General features: G+C 37.5%; 1 protein-coding gene across 2 annotated transcripts in view; it reads left to right on the forward strand.

The window, feature by feature from the left end:
- The first annotated feature begins 468 nt into the window (after positions 1-468).
- The window catches only part of LOC149846811 ((S)-coclaurine N-methyltransferase-like), a 43,997-nt gene continuing 24,786 nt past the window's right edge, over positions 469-19,679 (forward strand). The window contains exons 1-4 of one of the 2 annotated variants that reach the window (XM_089996593.1): positions 474-680; positions 4,267-4,320; positions 4,821-4,929; positions 6,093-6,317. In XM_089996593.1, coding sequence (XP_089852719.1) covers positions 512-680; positions 4,267-4,320; positions 4,821-4,929; positions 6,093-6,317 — 557 coding nt within the window. In that variant the 5' untranslated portion in view covers positions 474-511. Of the gene's footprint in view, positions 681-4,266; positions 4,321-4,820; positions 4,930-6,092; positions 6,318-19,679 lie in introns of both variants that reach the window. The other variant, XM_089996594.1, reaches the window with a different exon arrangement.

Genomic DNA, 19,679 nt, shown 5'->3' on the forward strand with positions numbered 1-19,679 from the left:
AAAACCTCTTAAAAAAGAGACCAACATCCTAACCACAACATAGCGTGAATTAGCAAATATGTTATATGTATACTCTAATGCTAAACGTATCGAGTTTTCCGACTTTTATGGAGCTCAACAACTTGATCGATCAAGCTCGGCTCGTTTATCCACTCTGAGCCTGGACTTCTGTTCAAGCTCGACTCATTTATTTTTCCAAAAATGGCGAGCTTAAACGGATCGTGCCCGAGCCGAGCCAATCCCTAGTTGGGTGCCCTCTCCACGTAGGAAACAACTAAAATCTCGATTTTTTTTTGTTTTTTCTTTATTTATTTTACAGGCTCACCTCAAGCGTCCACTGTCTGAAATCAGCTGGCCGTTTACAGCGGGCCAACTCTTCCTGCATTGAACGGTGGAGATGGAAATAATGGAAGGCGGTGATGCCACACCCGACAGGGACGTGCCTTAGCCATCTCCCCGACAGAAGCGGAGAGAGAGAGAGAGAGAGAGAGAAGAAGAAGAAGCGAAAAGAATGGCGTACGATGCAGCGGTTAAGGCGACATTGGGGGCGTTGGAGAGGAACCTCCTCCCGGACATTGTGATAAGGAGGCTGACGAGGCTCCTGCTGGCGAGCCGCCTGCGTTGGGGCTACCGGCCCACTTCCCACCAACAACTCTCCGACCTCCTCCAATTCGTGCATTGTGAGTTTTGCTGGTTACCTCACCATTCTTCTTTTGTTTTTTTGGTTTTCATCCTTTTTTATGTTTTGTGTGTGCACTTCACGTGGTTGAGGTTGAACGGCAGTACTATTTGCTGCTGCTGCTGGTAGTGGTGTCGGAACTTCTTCTTCTTCTTCTTCCTTCTTTGAGTTTGGTTGGGAGGAAGCTTCATGATTGTGTTGGTGGGAAGTTTGCGTCTTTTGCAATAGAGGTTAAGCCTCTTATTATGTCTTGTTGTTTCATGATTTTTGCATTGTTTCATAAATTGTATTTACTATTTGATTTATCGTGTTAGAGTGTGTGTATTTTTTTGGAGAGAGAGAGAGAGTAATCGTACCCAAAAAGTGATAAAGGAGGAGAAACAGCAGAATTGCAACTCACATGGATTTCAATTTAGAAAACGCATACGTCTCTCTCTCTCTCTCATTCCTGAGTCGGCCTTTGAATGAATGGTGATGGGAATTTGGAGAATCAAGGCAGCAGAGATCCTGATTCTAGATGTGGAGAAAGTTTTTATGGTCAAACATGAATCAATTATTTTGTAGTTGGGCGCATCCTGAGGTTTCGAAGTTGATATAAAGCTTCTCACCACTTGTATATGCTGCCAGAGATGAGCAATGGTTCGGACCTGAGTCTTACTGAATTTCCAGCACTGGCAGATTGACATTGTTCGAATGCCCTGTTCTGAGCTACAAAATACGGAGCTTTTGAGAATAAACTATTTGAGAGCCAGTAATTATTTGCATATCGTTCCCAAAGTTGCTGTTTAGTCATAGGTACTCTTTCTTCTCTTATCCTGGCATGGTACACTCATGGAGATTTTGGAAGATTTATGGGCCAGTGTATCTTGTGATGGGTTTATGCAAAAAGCTTGACCCAGCATCTGGAGAACTTTCAAGTGACTGCAGAAAGTCAATTTATTTCCCAAACATTTTGTTTTCCTGTATTCCATAATGTAGCATGTCTTTGCCTTGTTCAATTAAAGGTTGATGCAGACAGGGTTTTCTTTCAGATGCACCTGTGAAATAATAGAGTTAGTGATCACAATTTGGTCGCAATGGTGTTGGAAGGACAAACACATTAGTTTAGTATAGTTGTTATCTAAATCACACGGGTGCAGGTCCGGGCGCGGGTACGGAGGGTACGACACGGAAATTTAAAAAAATGTGGGTATGGGGACACAGTGGTATATATACAACAACAACAACAACTACGCCTTCATCCCAAAAAAGTGGTATATATATGTATATAATATTACATAAATATAAATAAATTCCAAAATAAAAATCTATTATTCCAACAAGACAACATAAATTAATTTAACATTTAACAACCAATTAAACTAATAACAAAACATGCTAACAACTTTTATTCAAAGAATCAAAATTCAATAACAAGTTACAACTAAAACAGATGATTACCATCTAGAACATCATCAACAGTAACCCCTTTCTACATGAGGGACAATCCGTTGATAAGAATATGGTCTTTGTCGAGAGGGTGACAAAGATGAGAGAGGCGAGAGGCAAGTTGAGAGGGAGACCAAGAGGGGAATAGAGACGAGAGGAGTACCTGAGTTGCGCAGAGAGAGCGATGCTGCGAGGGCGGAGGTGGCGAGTGGCTGAGAGAGGCGGCGCTGCGAGGGAAGAGAGAGTCGAGAGAGAGAGAGGGAGTCGGGGGTTAGGGCTGAGAGAGTCGAGAAAGAGAGAGTGGGAGTCAGGGGGTTAGGGTAGAGAGAGCCCAGAGAGAGAGAGAGAGAGAGAGAGAGTCAGGGGGGGAGGTTCTTTAAAAATACCCAACACAAATCAGATTTTTTTGGACTTGACTCGAGACAGTGTGATACCCGATATGCGGCATACCTGTGTCGACACAAGCACGGCACCCCAAATGGAGTGTCCGTGTTACATAGGTTGTTATGAGCAGTGTTATTAAAAACGCGCCTCAAGGCGCAAAAAGCGCGCCTCGTCTCAAGGCGAGGGGCTTTATGCCTTGAGGCACACGCCTCGGGGCTAAATGCACCTCATTTTGTTGGTCAAACGGGGGTCAAAGCCCCCATTTGACCAAAACTTAGATGTTATTAAATCAGCCTCCCTGACCCTAAGCCCTAATTTTTCATTTCGTCTCGCAGTCTCTCGCTCATCTCTCTCTCGCAGTCCCTCACTCGTCTCTCGTAGTCTCTCACTCGCCTCTCACTCATCTCTCTCTCACAGTCCCTCACTCGTCTCCCACTTCTCGTCTCGGTCTCTCCCACCTCTCTTCGTCTCGTCTGTCAACCTAACCCGAGCTTGGGTTTCAGAAGAAGAAGAAGAAGAAGAAGAAGAAGAAGAAGAAGAAGAAGAAGAAGAAGAAGAAGAAGAAGAAGAAGAAGAGGTACATGTTTTATATATTTGTATATATTTTTCTTTTATGTTATTTTTTTGTGCGAAATTTCAGTCTGCAGTTCAATTGAGTGCTAATCTCTTTTAGCGTTAAAATTTGTAACGAGCATATACGAGTCAAGCTGAGCCAAGTAGCCATTGTTCGCATTCAGCTTGTTAAGCCTCTTTTATGAGTTTGAGTGGCTCGGCTTGTTTCACTGCCCTGCATGCTCAAACTCTTCAAAATGTTTTGATAAAGGAAAAAAGGGGAGATGGGAAGATGAAATACACAAGAACAAACACACTTAGGGTGTGTCTGCATGGCTTGCAGTTCAAGATCCGATCTAGACATGCGGACCACCCTAGATCCGACCTTCATTCAATTGGGGGATCTCTGAGATCTCAAAACCATTAGAAATCCAAAATTTCTAACTGAGAAAAAGGGAATGGCCTGAGATCATGAATCTGAAAAAGTATCAAGATATACAAATTTGATTTTATTTTAATTAAGGTTTCTGTTTGGGAAAAAAATTCAAATCCGATCCATTTGCACTCTTGTATTGATTTTGGTTGTGCATGAAACGCCTAAGCAATAAGAGATTTTACACTTCTTTACAATAGATTTAGTGTGGCCTTGGGAGCATTGGAATGATCAGGTTTCAAACTTAGTTCTGGTTCGGATTTAGGTTGGATATCTAACAAATCCATATCCAATTAGCAGGATTCAGTAGAGCTATCAGGTAGTAAATAATCAAATTTGAGTTCAATATGCAGTCTTACATCTGAATCTAAACCAAATCGGAATTTAAACCCATAGGATAATGAACTAATTACATATAGAATGTATCTGATTACCAGTCAATGTGGGCTCCGTATTATATTTTCCCATCTGACTCTGAATTTGAATTTAAAGTAAGATCTTACTAGGTTGGATTCTGTAATGACTACAACAGAGATGAATTTAACCCCTTTGCATCTAGTTACTTAAGCATTAGAGATTTTTTTTCTATACTGTACAATTTTAAAAGATTCAAAATAAATCTAGCAAAAATCTCATATTTTTTCCGTATTTATTTGAGATTTTTTATTTTTTATTGGTTGTTGCTTCATCAATAAAGCATTTCTTATTTATTTATAATTTTAGATCATTTTTATAGTTTTTTTAAGTTACAATTTTTTTTTTGAGGCTTACGCTTTACGCCTCGCCTCAGATTTTGGTGGAGCGCCTCGCTACGCCTCAACGCTGTTCACAACACTGGTTATGGGTAAATATCCTGAGTTAGCATTTCGTGCATTTTTTAATTTGTCCCACTCCATTTTGATGAAGATTGATCCATTTGGATCCTTGCAGATGCAGTACTAACATGTGTAACTTAATTCTTTTGAGTAGTTTACCTGTTGTATACCGGCTGTGTTAAGTTGTTCCGTGCGATCCTACGAGCATTTCAGATATTCTTTCATTAATCTCATGCATGCGATTAGTACACTTTTTTTGGATCTATGGAGTTTATCACATAGAAGTTACAATTAGGTGAATTGGCTGTATATAGTACAGTACACAATCTAGTTTTTCATATTTTTATCTAAGTTATTAGCTGAAAGGTTTGATGATCGAGTTTTACATTGTTAGTGTACCAAGAGTTGAAGATTATACCCCCATGATTTTTAGTTAATTATTTGATCCATTCAGAAGGCTGTCATTTAAAATTAGCTATTTTCTACCATTTACTTAACAGATTTTTAATACAAATTGTTGCTTTTATAGCTCTTAAGCAAATGCCCATAGCTGTGGAGACTGATAAGCCAAAATCACAACATTATGAGTTGCCGACTTCCTTTTTCAAGTTGGTATTGGGTGAGAATATGAAATACAGGTATGCAAGATCCCTTCAGATTTTCTTCTATAATACTGTTTTATGTCTTTGCTTGAAGTAGCTATGACTACGTGATTTACTGAGCATGCTTGTGAAAATTAGATGCACCAACATTCAAATAATTTAATGATACTCAAGCCCAATTTATCTATAGATACAATTTGCAGAAGAACTTAATCATTTTGAATGTTGGCTGGTTTTTTATCCCAAAATCCCCATGCACCTTCCCCCTCTCCCCCCTTTTCCAAAAAGAAAAGCACAATATAGTTGATTTTGATCATATTCACAAATATCGGTATCGCCTATATCTCGGCAAGGCTATTTTTCACGATATTATAGGTTTGGTGATAAATCTTGGGAAAATATCGGGGCTTAAAAAATATAAAACATTAACAAAAATAAATAAGAAAATATCATGTTTTGACAAAAAATACATATATAATTAAAAGAAATAAGTAAAAATGTAAAATAAAGAATAAAATCTATTTAAGATGTAAAAAATAAATAAAAACAGTAAAAATAATTGATAATATCGTGATAATATCACGATATTCACGTGATAATATTGCGATATTATCAAATTGGCAATATTTTACCTATATTATCATTTGCTGAAATTACAGCAATAGTATCACGATATTTTGAAAATATCTCCGATATCTATGAAAATGATTTTGATTATGCCATTGGATAAGGTATCATGCTGCACCAGTTGTTGATTTCTACATTAGTTCATTTAGTTTCTTTTTTCTGCAAATAAAGCAGCTGTTTCATCCTGTTATTTACTTCTCTTTGATCTAACACCGCTGAAGCTATACACGTGTAAACATACACACACAGAGTCTTGATAGGTCACTATGATTGTTTGTCTCTTCCTACTCCTAAGGTATTAAACAGTGTATTTAATTTTTAACCACTTCATTGAAGCTGCAATTTTAGTTCAAAACAAAGTCTGTCTAAAATACAGAAATGGCAAGGCTGTTTTGATAATGAGGCAAATCATTAGTAAGAAAAATTACACTTTGTTTGCTAGGACCAAGAATGCCAAATATAAGAATGCACGAGAACTGTTTGTTGAAGTGTGCTACTCTTGGTTCTTTCTTATACCAGGTCTTTCTGGCCCAGTTTAAACAAATTGAAATATTATGAACTGTATTTTGCAGCTGCTGTTACTTCAGAAATAAGTCTGACACATTAGAGGAAGCTGAGGGGGCAATGCTGGAGACATATTGTGAGAGAGCAGATGTAAAAGATGGGCAGACAATTCTGGATATTGGGTGTGGCTGGGGATCTCTTTCTATATACATTGCTCAGAAATATAAAAATTGCCATGTCACTGGAATTTGTAATTCGACAACCCAAAAAGATTTTATAGAGGAAAGATGCAGGTATACATTCGAAACTTTCAAGTTCAGCTTCTTTCATCAAATAAGCACATAAAACGTGAACCTGTCAACAAAAGCTAATGATATTTATGATTACACTAAGTACTGCCTCTGTTTACCCACTATAGGGCAAAAACCCCTTCGTCCTTGATCCCTTCACTTTTGCTTATCTATCTCTTCATTGACTTCATTTTTCTTGTTAAACCACTTTTCTTTGCTACTGCACAGAGAAGGGAAAGGCTTTGGCAATGGCCATTGTTATAAATAATTTTCTACTAGGTACTTTGTTGCTTGTGAGATACATTTGGATAGATAGTTGTGCAAACTGCAGATATCTTTTCCAAGAGGTAATCCAAATGTATCAGGTGATGTTTGTAACCATCTAGGGCCTATTTGATCTGTGTCATATACATGCATATTAAAAGATTGATGCTTGTTGATCCATCGTGAAGTTTGGTGTTCCCAAACATGAAATGGAAGTGTGACATGGATCCCAAAATTCTTTCAAAGTGAAATCACATAATTATCTTTTTAACTTTTTTTGCTGACACCATCCAAATCGACAGCCTTTGCATCTCACTTATTTCCAATTGATCAGTCACAAATATCAATGTTATTTTAAAATGTTTGTCATACTATTATGCTATGTTAAAAAATTAATATTAAAGGTGAAATACTACAATACTTTCAAAATATTGCCATCTTGAAAAATATAATATTGTAAAATGTCATGATTTTGTTTATTATTACCTTTTTGCTTCATTTTGATACCTTATATATTATTGCAAAGCTGAACATCTACTTTTTCTACATTATTAGGGAAAATGCCATACACTTAACTATTGAGAGAAATTATAAGAGAACATGATACTAATTGGTAAAATAGATCAATTGCAGGAAAAATTACAAGAGAACATGATGCTGTTTTTGCTAAAACAGAGCAATTACAAGAGAACATGATATTAATTTGTAAAAAAGAGGAGAAAACAATTACAAGAGAACATGGTATACAAACACATGGTAATACATGCAGTTACATGAAATAGCTTTATGTCACTACAGTCTCTCACTAAACTGAATAATAAATGAAAAATTACTATGAGAACACCAAAAAATCAATAATTAAAGTGATTAGTATTAGAATAACAAACTGTCACACGTAGTATATGAATGCTAGTTTCATTTGAAGCCATGTGTGTAACTTGCCATCTATCACACATATAGATTTCAGACATAATTTTGTTCCTCACTTTCCGAATTTTACATATTGTAATTTGGAAGGCCACTAGCTAAGCTTTATAAACTGGTTTCTCTTTAAATTTGTTTCTCCCCACCAATGAAGAGATCCATTGAACTCCCTTGTTGGTATTCACCATCGCCCAAAGTGTTTAACCATTTTTTCTCATATTGTAAGAACTACTTTGCATTTGATAAAGAGATGCATTGTGCTTTCCTCTGCTTCCTGACATAGAACATAATGTTGGCTAACTGGATCCCCATTTTCTTCAATCTATCTTGCCTCAGTATTAGCAACAGACATTCTTAATGTTAAGGCAGCTCTCATTATATGTTCTTTGGCCAGATATAGCTGCCTAGATCGAACGTGTTCCCTTTTTCCCAAACCACCTCCCATGCACTTTGTGAGCTGAAATCATCTGACAAGGTCCATTCAGGTCTTTCATTACTATCACCATTGGTATTATGGGGTAGGGCATGAATCAGCTCCCTAATTTGATTAGAAATCTCCCTATAGCTACTCTGAACATTGCATCTAGCATGACATGTATCTGCAATAGAATTATCAAGCATGTCAGCCTCTTTTATTGCCCTCAGTTTTCGTATCTCCGTGGATGATATTGTATCCTCAACCAAGTTCACCAAGGAAAATTTACCAGTCCAAGGGTCACACCAGAATTCAACAGATTGCAAAATGTTGATTACCTTTATGTGCCTAGTTTTTCTCATGATGGATTGGATTATGTGCTATCTTGATTGCATCCTGACTTTCAGAACTTATAATTGACCTTCCAATGCTTTGACTCAACAAGTCAAGCAAATGGGATATCCATGTGATCTTTATGGCAATTATTCCATGACTCAATATCATACTTCGTTACTCCATCTTGTCACTATGAGATTCGTGAGGGGTCTGTTCAGCCTGCACAGGAAACAGAGAAAAGGGAGAGAGGGAGATGGACAATGGCTGGGGCGGCAAATGTTGGACACGCTCACCAAGTCCTAATCTCTTTACATTAAAAGGATTTTACAACATAACATGCATATTACATAAATGCCATTAATGAGAAAGACGTCAGCTGCATAGTTAAAAAAATTAACGTGTATGGATCTGGATCCAGATCCATGCACATGCTCTATTTTAACACCCTCCTTCAAGTTGTACATGATTTTGGAGCATGTACAACTTGCTCTTCAATAGCCAAAATTGACGAGCTGTTAACCCTTTGGTAAACAAGTCTGCCACTTGATCTTCTGTTGGAACATGACGTAGTTCTATCTCTTTCATCTCGACTTTCTGCCGTATAAAATGTTGATCAATCTCAATATGCTTCGTTCTGCTATGCTGAATAGGATTACACACAATGTTTATTGCGCTTTGATTGTCGCAGAGAAGAAATGATCGAATAATTGTCTCCCCAAGATCACTTAATAAATGTCTAATCTATGTAACTTTTGCTGTGCCTGCAGCCATCGACCTGTATTCAGCCTCTGTACTCGATCGTGCCACTGCCTTTTGTTTTCTACTGCTCCAAGGCACTAAATTGTATCAAATATATACACAATATCCAGAGACAGACCGTCTCTTATCTGGATCCCCTGCCCAATCTGCGTCTGTATAAGTGATGAGTTCATGTCCTTTATGTAGGTTATCGTTCTTGCGATAAATAAGTCTGTCTCCTATAGTTCCTTTTAAATAGCGTAGAATGCGCTTCACAGCTTCCATATGACCTTCCGTTGGAGCATGTATAAACTGAGATACCTGATTGACATCATAAACTATATCAGGTCTGGTAAAGGTCAAATACTGCAACATCCCTATAAAGCTTCTATACGTTGTAGGGTTGACACAAAGGTGACCATCTTCAGAACTCAGCCTTTGATGTAATACACTCGGAGTGTTGATTGGTTTGCAATTCGTCATCCCGACTCTTTCTATAAGATCAAGAGTGTATTTCTGTTGCATGAGTGTCAATGCGTCTTTTTTGTCTGTCAACCTCCACACCAAGGAAGTACCTTAACTCTCCTAAATCTTTCATCTTGAAAGTTTTCATCAAAAAATGTTTCACGTCTTGCACATGATTATCTGAACTCCCAATGATCACAATGTCATCAACATATATAAGAAGAAGTGTAACGATGTCGGTCTTCTGGTAAATAAAGAGTGAGTGGTATAGAGAGCATTTTCTAAAACCATAGTCTTGAATTTGCATGGAGAAACTTTCAAACCAAGAACGAGACGCCTGTTTCAACCCATACAGAGATTTGCTTAGCTTGCATACCCAGTCCGTAGGATCCTTCTCAGCATACCCAGGAGGTTGCTCCATATATACTTCCTCTAAATTTCCATGCAAGAATGCATTTTTAACATCCATCTGGCTAAGCTTCCATCCTCGGCCGACTGCTAAGGATATGATGACACAAATTGTGCCCATTTTGACTACCGGAGTAAAAGTTTCATCGTAATCTTCACCATATTGTTGTGTGAATCCCCGAGCAACAAGCCGCGTTTTATATCTGTCAATACTTCCTTCGGGCTTATATTTTATTTTATAAACCCATTTTGAGCCAACCACATTCTTTCCTTCTAGCCGAGGTACTATTTTCCAAGTCTGACACTCATGAAGAACTTCCATTTCTTCATTCATAGCCTCAATCCAATGACGAGATTGAAGAGCTTGATTAAAACAAGTGGGTTCATTCTGCTTTATGAGCTGAGATAAAAACAACTTGAAATCAAGAGAAAATGTCTCATAACTAACCCATCGCTGAATAGGATGCCTGATGCATGACGGCCTTTGAGCCGGAGCATTAGAGATGTTTTCCACATCCTTCGGTCTTGTATTTTTGTCCCTTCTAGTGTATATCTGTCCAGAGAAGCGTGCAACTGGAGGTGGCTCAACATACGTCTGTGAGTCATCCAACTCCCTACTCAAGTCTAAGGAAGAACAAGTCGCCTGACATGTCTCTCCTGTATTGGCAAAAAGATCTGCGCTCATCCATGGATCATATACCTCTATTTCTCGAGATGACAACGCTTCAGAGTCATTGATCTGAAAAGTTTGCTCATCGAAAACAACATTCCTGGAAGTCCTAATATGTTTTGTAGTAGGGTCATATCATCGATAGCCTTTGTATTCATTCGAATACCCAACAAATCTGCACTTAGCGGCCTTGTTCTGAAACTTATTTCGCAAAGATGAATCAATATGCACATAACATGCACAACCAAAAACACGCAGCTCATCATAAGAGGGATGTTGCCCAAATAAAATATAATAAGGGGATTTTCGATCCAGAAGTACCATAGGAAGACGATTTATGACATGAACAGATGTGTGAAAAAACTTCTGTCCAGAGACTAATGGGTACATTGCTGTCATGTAACATGCTCATCGCACTTTCGACAATATGCTTGTGTTTCCTCTCCGCAACCCCATTTTGTTAAGGGGTATTGGGGCAAGAAACCTGTCGACTTATTCATTTATCCCGAAGAAAGGGGATAAACTCGTTCGATGAATACTCACCTCCACCATCATATTGTAAATGCACAATATCACAGGAAAATTTTGTTTTGACCATCGAATGAAATTCTTGAAATATTTGGAAAACTTCATGCTTGTGTTTCAAGAAATATATCCAAGTATAGCGGGAATAAGAATCAATAAATATAACATAGTAGCGACTGTCAGAGAGAGAAGGAATAGGTGCGGGTCCCCAAACATCAGAACAAACAATTTTAAATGGCTTTAAAGCTCTTTTATTAATAATATGAAAAGGAAGAACATGGTTTTTGCAGAGTTCACAAGATGAACATTTTTTATTCTCTAAAAAGGAACATAAACTAGACTCTGGAAGAAGACCATCAGATACAAGATTTTCAATGAAACCCTGACTACAATGTCCCAAGCGACTGTGCCAGATATCTGGCTTATTACAATGAGATGAATTAAAAACTTCCAATGGAGTGAAAGACAAAGACTCTGAAGACGAAGACACTAAAAATGCTTGGACGACTTCAACTGGAGAACAAGAACTGAGGGAATCTCCTTGAAGACGTACATGTTTTCTCGTCGCTCCCCCTTAGCGAACGTCTCCTTCGTTCGTAGATCCTTAACATAAACAGAAGAGAGAGTAAATTCGACTGAAGAATTCATATCGTCGACAAGTTTTGCTATAGAGACAATGTTCTTTTTAATATTAGGAGCAAGAAGGACATTGGACAAGTGAAATGAGGACTTTGATATAGGAATATGTGCACTGCCGGTATGGCTAATGGAGTGATAAGTTTCATCTCCCGTAACTATACTACCTTTTTCTAGATAAGGCAATAAGTGGGATAACTTACCCGCATTACCCTTGACATGTTTGGCAGCACCAGAATCAACATACCATTCTCCTTGTTCATTTTGCTTGATCGTTATCTGTGATAATGCTGATAACAAAAGTTGTTGCACATATGTAGATGACGCTTTCGTGTCCACAATAGTAGTTGACTTATTCTCAATTTTGTTTATTTTTTCCTTGTTTTGCAGATTGAACCAACAATCAACTTTCACATGTCCTCTTTTGTTACATAAGAAACAAGTGGGCACTCTCCTCTGATTCCCTGCATTAAAAACACCTGAAATATTAGGTGTAGGCAAGATACCACGTCCTCCCTGCTCAAAATATTTATGGCCTCTGCCTCCTAGATGCCCTCTGTTCCCTCGTCCAAAACCTACAGAAGTGTCCATGGCCAAAACTGAATGAGAACGAATTGATTCATTTCCTTCTGCCCTTTGTTTCATAGTCATCTCATGCAGGAGAAGTTTCGCTTGAAGGTTGTCAAAGGTGGGCAAGTGGGGAAGGCATGACAAAGCTGTGGTAAACATGTCAAAATCAGGACCCAATCCATTGAGGAGTTGTTGAACTTTATCTTTATCTGAAATAGCACTTCCAATAACTGCCAATTGGTCAGTAATACTCTTCAAGCGACCTATGTATTCCATAACTGTCATGGAACCTTTCTTCAAACTTTGAAACTCATTTTTTAAGTACATAACTCGGGCTTCTGATATTTGAGAGTATGTCTGAGACAACTTACTCCATAGATTGGCCGCAGTACAATCATCTAAAAGAGTAGCCAACACTTCTTGAGAGAGTGTTGACGTAATATATGCAACCAAAGACTGATCTCGCTTCCTCCAAGCTGTATACTCTGGATTCTTAACAGATTTAGTAATTGTGTCACCCTTCTTGTCCTTGGTTTCTTGCAAAATAAGCTGTGATGGTACAAGAACAGAACCATCCAGATGTTTATCGAGATCTTGACTCCGTATAAACAGAAGTATTTGTCTCTTCCAGGTCAAGAAATTAGAATGAGTAAGTTTTTCCGTAATGAGCTGATTCAAGAAATTTGCAGAGGGACTGGACGACGAGTAATCCATATCAATGGGACAACGAATAAGCAAACAAGCCGAATGAAAAGAAACAAAACGATTTGAGATCACTTAATCAATCAACAGAGCTTCAATAAAACATGTACCTGTGCTTCCAATACCTTGAAAGGATTTTTTTTTTTGAGTTTCAGAATTGAGATCGTAAACTATTATAATCTGCCTATAGACGTTGCACAGAAAACACTATTTTTTTTCTTTTGCTGATTGAAAAAGATGAAGAGCAATAATGCAAGTTTGTGAAAATCTGATATAATGATGAATGCTTGACTAAGACCGCAATAAGAAATGATATGAACGTCCAGTGATATGGGAAGCAAAAGATTCACAACTTAGATTGAGATGGAGATTTCGGCCAGAATTCAGAATGGAGGTAAAGACTTAATGTAGAAAGACAAAAAATCCACAGAAAGAAAAAGGAATCAAAGAGGAGGAAAAAGCTGCAATCAAAGAAGAAGCTGCATGCGTTAATGGTGGAGGCTAGAGGCTGCAGTCGTTTTATTTGCAGTCGTTGATGTCGAAGAAGAAGCTGCAGTCGTTAATGGTGAAGAGGAGAGAAGAAGAAGAATGAACGAGTAGCAGAAGTTAAAGAGGAAACAAAAAAAGTGGAAAGAGGAAGAATAAACAAAGAGATGAATCAAGACCTGCTTCTTCAGATCTCGCTGAACATGCCTCTGGTAGGGTTCCACAACCTCAACTCTAATACCATATGAGATTCGTGAGGGGTCTGTTCAGCCTGCACAGGAAACCGAGAAAAGGGAGAGAGGGAGATGCACAATGGCTGGGGCGACAAATGTTGGACACGCTCACCAAGCCCTTGTAAAAGTATCTTCAAACAAGATACTAAGATCAAGACCTTAATATTCTTGATAATAAACCCGACACACATGCATAATAAGAACACTTTAGAACACTTATGCAAAAAAACACAACTCACAAAAACTCACAAATGCACAAAGGCATAAAAATATTGGATTCACTTTATTGAGCACTTGGGCTTTGACTCAAAGCCATAAGAAATACAAGAGGAGGAAGCCCCTATTTATAAGGAAGCAAAGGAGCAACATAGGGGGCTCCCAAGAGAGTCGTTGGGAGCCCCCAACGGTCACATATGTGACCGTTGGAGGCTCCCCAGCGACTATTTGGGGAGCCTCCCTATGTGGCACAAAAAACAAAAGAGCAAAAAAGAAAAAAAAGAAAAAAAGAAAAAGTAAAAAAGAAATGGAAAAAGAAAAAGCAAAGTTACAAGCATATTCCAAAATGGAATATGCGTAAAATAGGAATTTACAGAAATACCCTTTTGGGTGGATAAGAAAATATATATATATATTTATATATATAGATATATATACATATATATACATATATACATAGTATATATGTATATGTATCTATATATATGAATATAAATATATATGAGATTACAAATATCGATACATAATTTAACACCCCCCTCAAACTTAGGGCAAGATGACCGAGAGTTTGCCAAGGAGAAAGTTGAATCTTGGGGCACATAAGGCTTTGGTGAAAAAATCTGCCAACTGATATTCTGAAGTAACATAAGGTAGATCAATGAGTCCTTTTAAGTAGGCTTCACGAACATAGTGACAATCCATTTCAATGTGCTTAGTCTGCTCATGAAAAGTATGATTTTTGGCAATGTATATTGCACTCTTGTTATCACAGCATAGCTTAGTGGGCCCTTCAATAGTGATCCCCATGTCTTCAAGCAGCTGATGAATCCATACAATTTCCATGGTAGTAGTTGTCATGGCACGATATTCAGCTTCAGTTGAAGATAGAAAAACTTTTTGTTGCTTCTTACATCTCCATGAGATTAAAGAATCACCTAAGAATACATAAAAACCAGTGGTGGAGTGACAGTTATTTGGGTCACCTCCCCAATTAGAGTCAGTATAAGCAATTAATTTTAACTCAGAAGTGGATGACAGAAAAACTCCCTTATTAAGAGTATGCTTTAGGTATCTTACGACACGTAAGACGACACTCATGTGGATAGAAGTTGGTGCATGCTGAAACTGACTTGCCGTATGCACTGCATATGAGATATCTGGTCTGATAATACTCAGGTACATCAACGATCCTACAAGTTGTCTGTAGGGAGTAGGATCGGAGAGAAGAACACCATCATCAATTTTCATTTTAGCTCCTACTATAGCAGGAGTTTCACAAACTTTATCATCTGTAATACCTAACCTGTCAATAATCTCAGATGCAAGCTTAGTTTAGGACAAAAAATACCCTCTATCAGAGTATGCTACCTCAATACCCAAAAAATAAGTTAAAAATCCCAAGTCAGACATTTCAAACTTATCCTTTAAAATTGATTTTATGCTTTTAATCCCTTTAGAATCGCTTCCGGTTATAAGCATGTCATCCACATATATAAGTAAAATAACAATCCCTGCATTAGATTTTCTAACAAACAAAGCAGTATCAGTAAAACAGGATGAAAAACCATTTTCTAACATTACGGAGTTAAACCTATCATACCAAGCCTTGGGGGTTTGTTTCAAACCATAAAGTGTTTTTCAAAGGCGAAGCACTTTTCCTTTAGGAGACTCCATTTCAGGAGGAGCATCTATATACTCTTCTTCGTTTAAAAAAGCATTCTTAACATCTATTTGATAGATGTTCTACTTGTTGATTGAGGCAACGGTTATAAGACATCGGACGGTGACCATTCGAGCTACCGGGGCAAAGGTCTCTTCATAATCAATCACATATTCTTGACTATATTCTTTTGCAACTAAACGGGCCTTGTATCTCTCGAGGGACCCATCACTCTTAGTCTTAACCTTAAACACCCATTTACACCCTATTGCTTTCTTATCTTTAGGAAGATCTTGAAATTCCCATGTCTTTGCTCTCCTCAGAGCTTCAAGTTCATTATCCATAGCGACTATCCATTCAGGACATTTTCGTGCTTCCTCGAAGTTTCTAGGTTCTATATAAGAGTGAATGGCGCTTAAACAAGCTCTATATTTAGGTGAAAAAGATTCATATGAGATGAACCTAGAAGGGGGTTTTCTCTGTCTTTCGGTCCTACGAAGGTTTTCCTCACTTTGAGGAGTAGTCCCACTAGCATCATCATATCTTTCGAGGGCACTTCTGAAAGTATTTCTATCTCTATGAGTATAGGTTATGGGATCTCTATGCGGTTCCTCATTAACATGTTGATGAAACGTTGGGGGCACATAATTGGTTTCATTATTACTTGAGTCATTCTGATTCGACTCATCATCACTAGTATCATCATCTTCAGTCAACAGATCAAATAGAAAAGAATAGTCTATATTCTCGTCATTAGATTCAAATTTTTCGAAACCACTGACATTTTCCAAAAAGCTTACATTTCTGGAAACATATAGTTTATCATTTTTAATATCATAACAACGAAAACCTTTTTGAGTTTCGGAATAACCAAGAAAGGCACAAGGAATGGCCTTGGGGAGAGTTTGTCATTTTCATCAGTAAGGACAAAACATTTACATCCAAAAACCCTTAACCTGCTATAATTAGGTTCTTTTTCATATAATTTTTCAAATGGGAAAACCTTGTTCAAGTTTTTTGATGGGAGTCTATTTATGAGATAGACTGATGTAAGGGTTGCCTCAGCCCAGAGTCTTTTCAGAATATTTTGTGAAATGAGCAAAGTTCGTGTTGTTTCAATGATATGCCTATGTTTTCGTTCAGCCAACACATTTTGTTGTGGGGTTTTAGGACAAGATTTTTGATAGAGAATACCATGATTTTCAAGATAACTTTTGAATTCATTGGAGAGATATTCGCCACCCGAATCGGTTATAAGAATTTTTAAACTTCCATTGAATTAATTTAAAATCATCATATGAAATGTTTTAAAAATCGAGAAAACTTCATGTTTATGTTTAAGAAAATATATCCAACTAAATCTAGTGTAATCGTCCACAAAGATAACATAGTATGAGAAACCTCCTTTAGATATCACCGGAGCCGGACCCCATACATCGGAGTGAACAATTTCAAAAGATTTTGTTGTAAACATGGATCTTTGAGAAAAATGAAGACTTTTCATTTTCCAAAGAATACATTCATTACATACAAAATTTTCATTACAAAGATGCTTAATAAAAGGCAAATAAGAGATTTTAACAATGTTGGGATGACCCAATCTCTTATGCCATACATGAATATCTTTGTTTTGAGCAACATTACAAAATTGGTTTTTGGGAATTTTGAGAAAATCAACATAGTAGAGGTCTCCTCTCCTAGAGCCTTCCCCAATCAACTTTCCGGACTGACGATCCTGTATCCAACATTTATTAGAAGAGAATTTTATATCGCAACCATAGTCCGAGGGTTGAGAAACCGAGAGTAAATTTAAGTTTAGTTTTGGTATAAGACAAATTTTTGGAATAAAGAAGTCTTGCTTTTCAAAACTGCCCATTCCTTTAATTTCAAGAGGTGTTCCATCCGCCGTTGAGACAAAAGATGAAAGAGAATTTTTAGAAAAATCAGAAAGAAAACAAGAACTTGGAGTCATGTGAAATGATGCACCGGAATCTAGGAGCCAAGATGTCTTACCGAGAGATGAGGAGGATGACATAGCAGCTCCGGAAATGCCTCATTTGAGAAGAGGTTGAAGAGCATCCACAATTTGTTGAAGGGAAAGAGGCTCATTTGATGAAGAAGGTTGTTCCTCTGGTTGGGATGCCCTAGCTGCGGCAAGAATTTTCTTCCATTTGGGGCAAATGGGTTTGATATGCCCGAGTTCTTTACAAAAATGGCAAGTTAATTTGCTATAGTCTCTTTTGCCATATCGATCATCTCCTCCTTGACCTTGATTTTTGAAATGAGGAGGTTTGTAGGCCTTCATATTATTCCCGGGTCTTGACACAACATTAACCGCTTCATAATCATTTTGAGAAGGTGCAGCAAGCATGCTAAGATTATTTTTACTAATCCCCATACAGGTTTCTTCACCACTTAGCTTAGTGATAACATCTTCAATAGAGGGAGATGTGAAGGCGGATAGAAGAGAGGACCGAATTTGCTCAAATTTGGGCCTAAGTCCATTTAGAAAATTGAAGAATCGATCTTCCTCTAATTGTTTGTGTCTTAACTCGATTGCTTCTCCGCTCCATTTTGGTTCGAGCATAGCAAGCTCGTCCTAAATAGATGATAGTTCGGCAAAATATTCCCGAATAGACAAATCGTTTTGTTGAAGGGTCAATGCCTTCTTTTGGAGGTAATATTTGTGAGATAAGTCCCTTGAAGTATACATTTTTTCAAGGTACAATCAAGCTTTAGAGGCCTTTTTGAACTTAATGATGTTGGCGTTGATCTTGGTTTCTACGGATGAAAAAATCCAAGACAAGATTTTGAAGTTCTTCATCTCACACTCATCATGCCTTTTTGAATAATCTTTTAGGGTTTTTTGTCTATCTTCACCTTCAAGAATCTTAATATCCCCTTTTTCTATGATTGTAAGTTTGGGTTCGGGTTCTGATATTGAACCTTGAACGTACCCCCAAAGACCTTTCCCTTTGACATGGGCTTCCATATTGCCGGCCCAAACATGATAGTTCGAACCACTAAGTTTAAAACCAAGGGAGAAATGAGAGTCTTTTTCACCCATTAGAGAGGGAAGAAGATAAAAAATAACACGTACCTCAAATGATTTTCAAATCTTTCTTGACAAAAGATGCTTCTAAAATATTGCCCGAAGGAGATGATCCACTTCAAAACTTCAATAACTTGAAGGCATGTTTTTCGAGGTACTTCAAAAATGAAGAGTTGCACGATCCTCCTTCTTCAACGAGGCTCTGATACCATGTAAAAGTATCTCCAAACAAGATACTAAGATCAAGACCTTAATATTCTTGATAATAAACCCGACACACATGCATAATAAACACTTGTGCCAAAAAGCACAACTCACAAAAACTCACAAATGCACAAAGGCATAAAAATATTGAAATCACTTTATTGAGCACTTGGGCTTTGACTCAAAGCCATAAGAAATACAAGAGGGGGAAACCCCTATTTATAAGGAAGCAAAGGAACAACATAGGGGGCTCCCAAGAGAGTTGTTGGGAGCCCCCAACGGTCACATATGTGACCGTTGGAGGCTCCCCAACGACTCTTTGTGGAGCCTCCCTATGTGGCACAAAAAACAAAAGAGCAAAAAAGAAAAAAAAGAAAAAAGGAAAAAGTAAAAAAGAAAAGGAAAAATAAAAAGAAAAAGCAAAGTTACAAGCATATTCCATAATGGAATATGCGTAAAACAAGAATTTACAGAAATACCCTTTTTGGTGGATAAGAAAATATATATATATATAGATATAGATATATATACATATATACATAGTATATATGTATATGTATCTATATATATATGAATATAAATATATATGAGATTACAAATATCGATACATAATTTAACAGCCCTAATCTCTTTACATTAAAAGGCTTTTACAACATAACATGCATATTACTCCAAGAGACCATGTTCGATCCAATGAAACTACAATAACCAGATACATATTGGCGTTCATCTGGGTCACCCGCTCAATCAGCATCAGCATAAATAATGATTTCATGGCCACCTTTATTTAATTCACTTTTCCTGTACACCAGCCCATCACTAACTGTACCCTTTAGATAACGAAGTATTCGCTTAACTGCC

Source organism: Nuphar pumila, chromosome 2 (assembly GCF_984573655.1).
Source record: "Nuphar pumila chromosome 2, dmNupPumi1.hap1.1, whole genome shotgun sequence".
Lineage (NCBI taxonomy): Eukaryota > Viridiplantae > Streptophyta > Magnoliopsida > Nymphaeales > Nymphaeaceae > Nuphar > Nuphar pumila.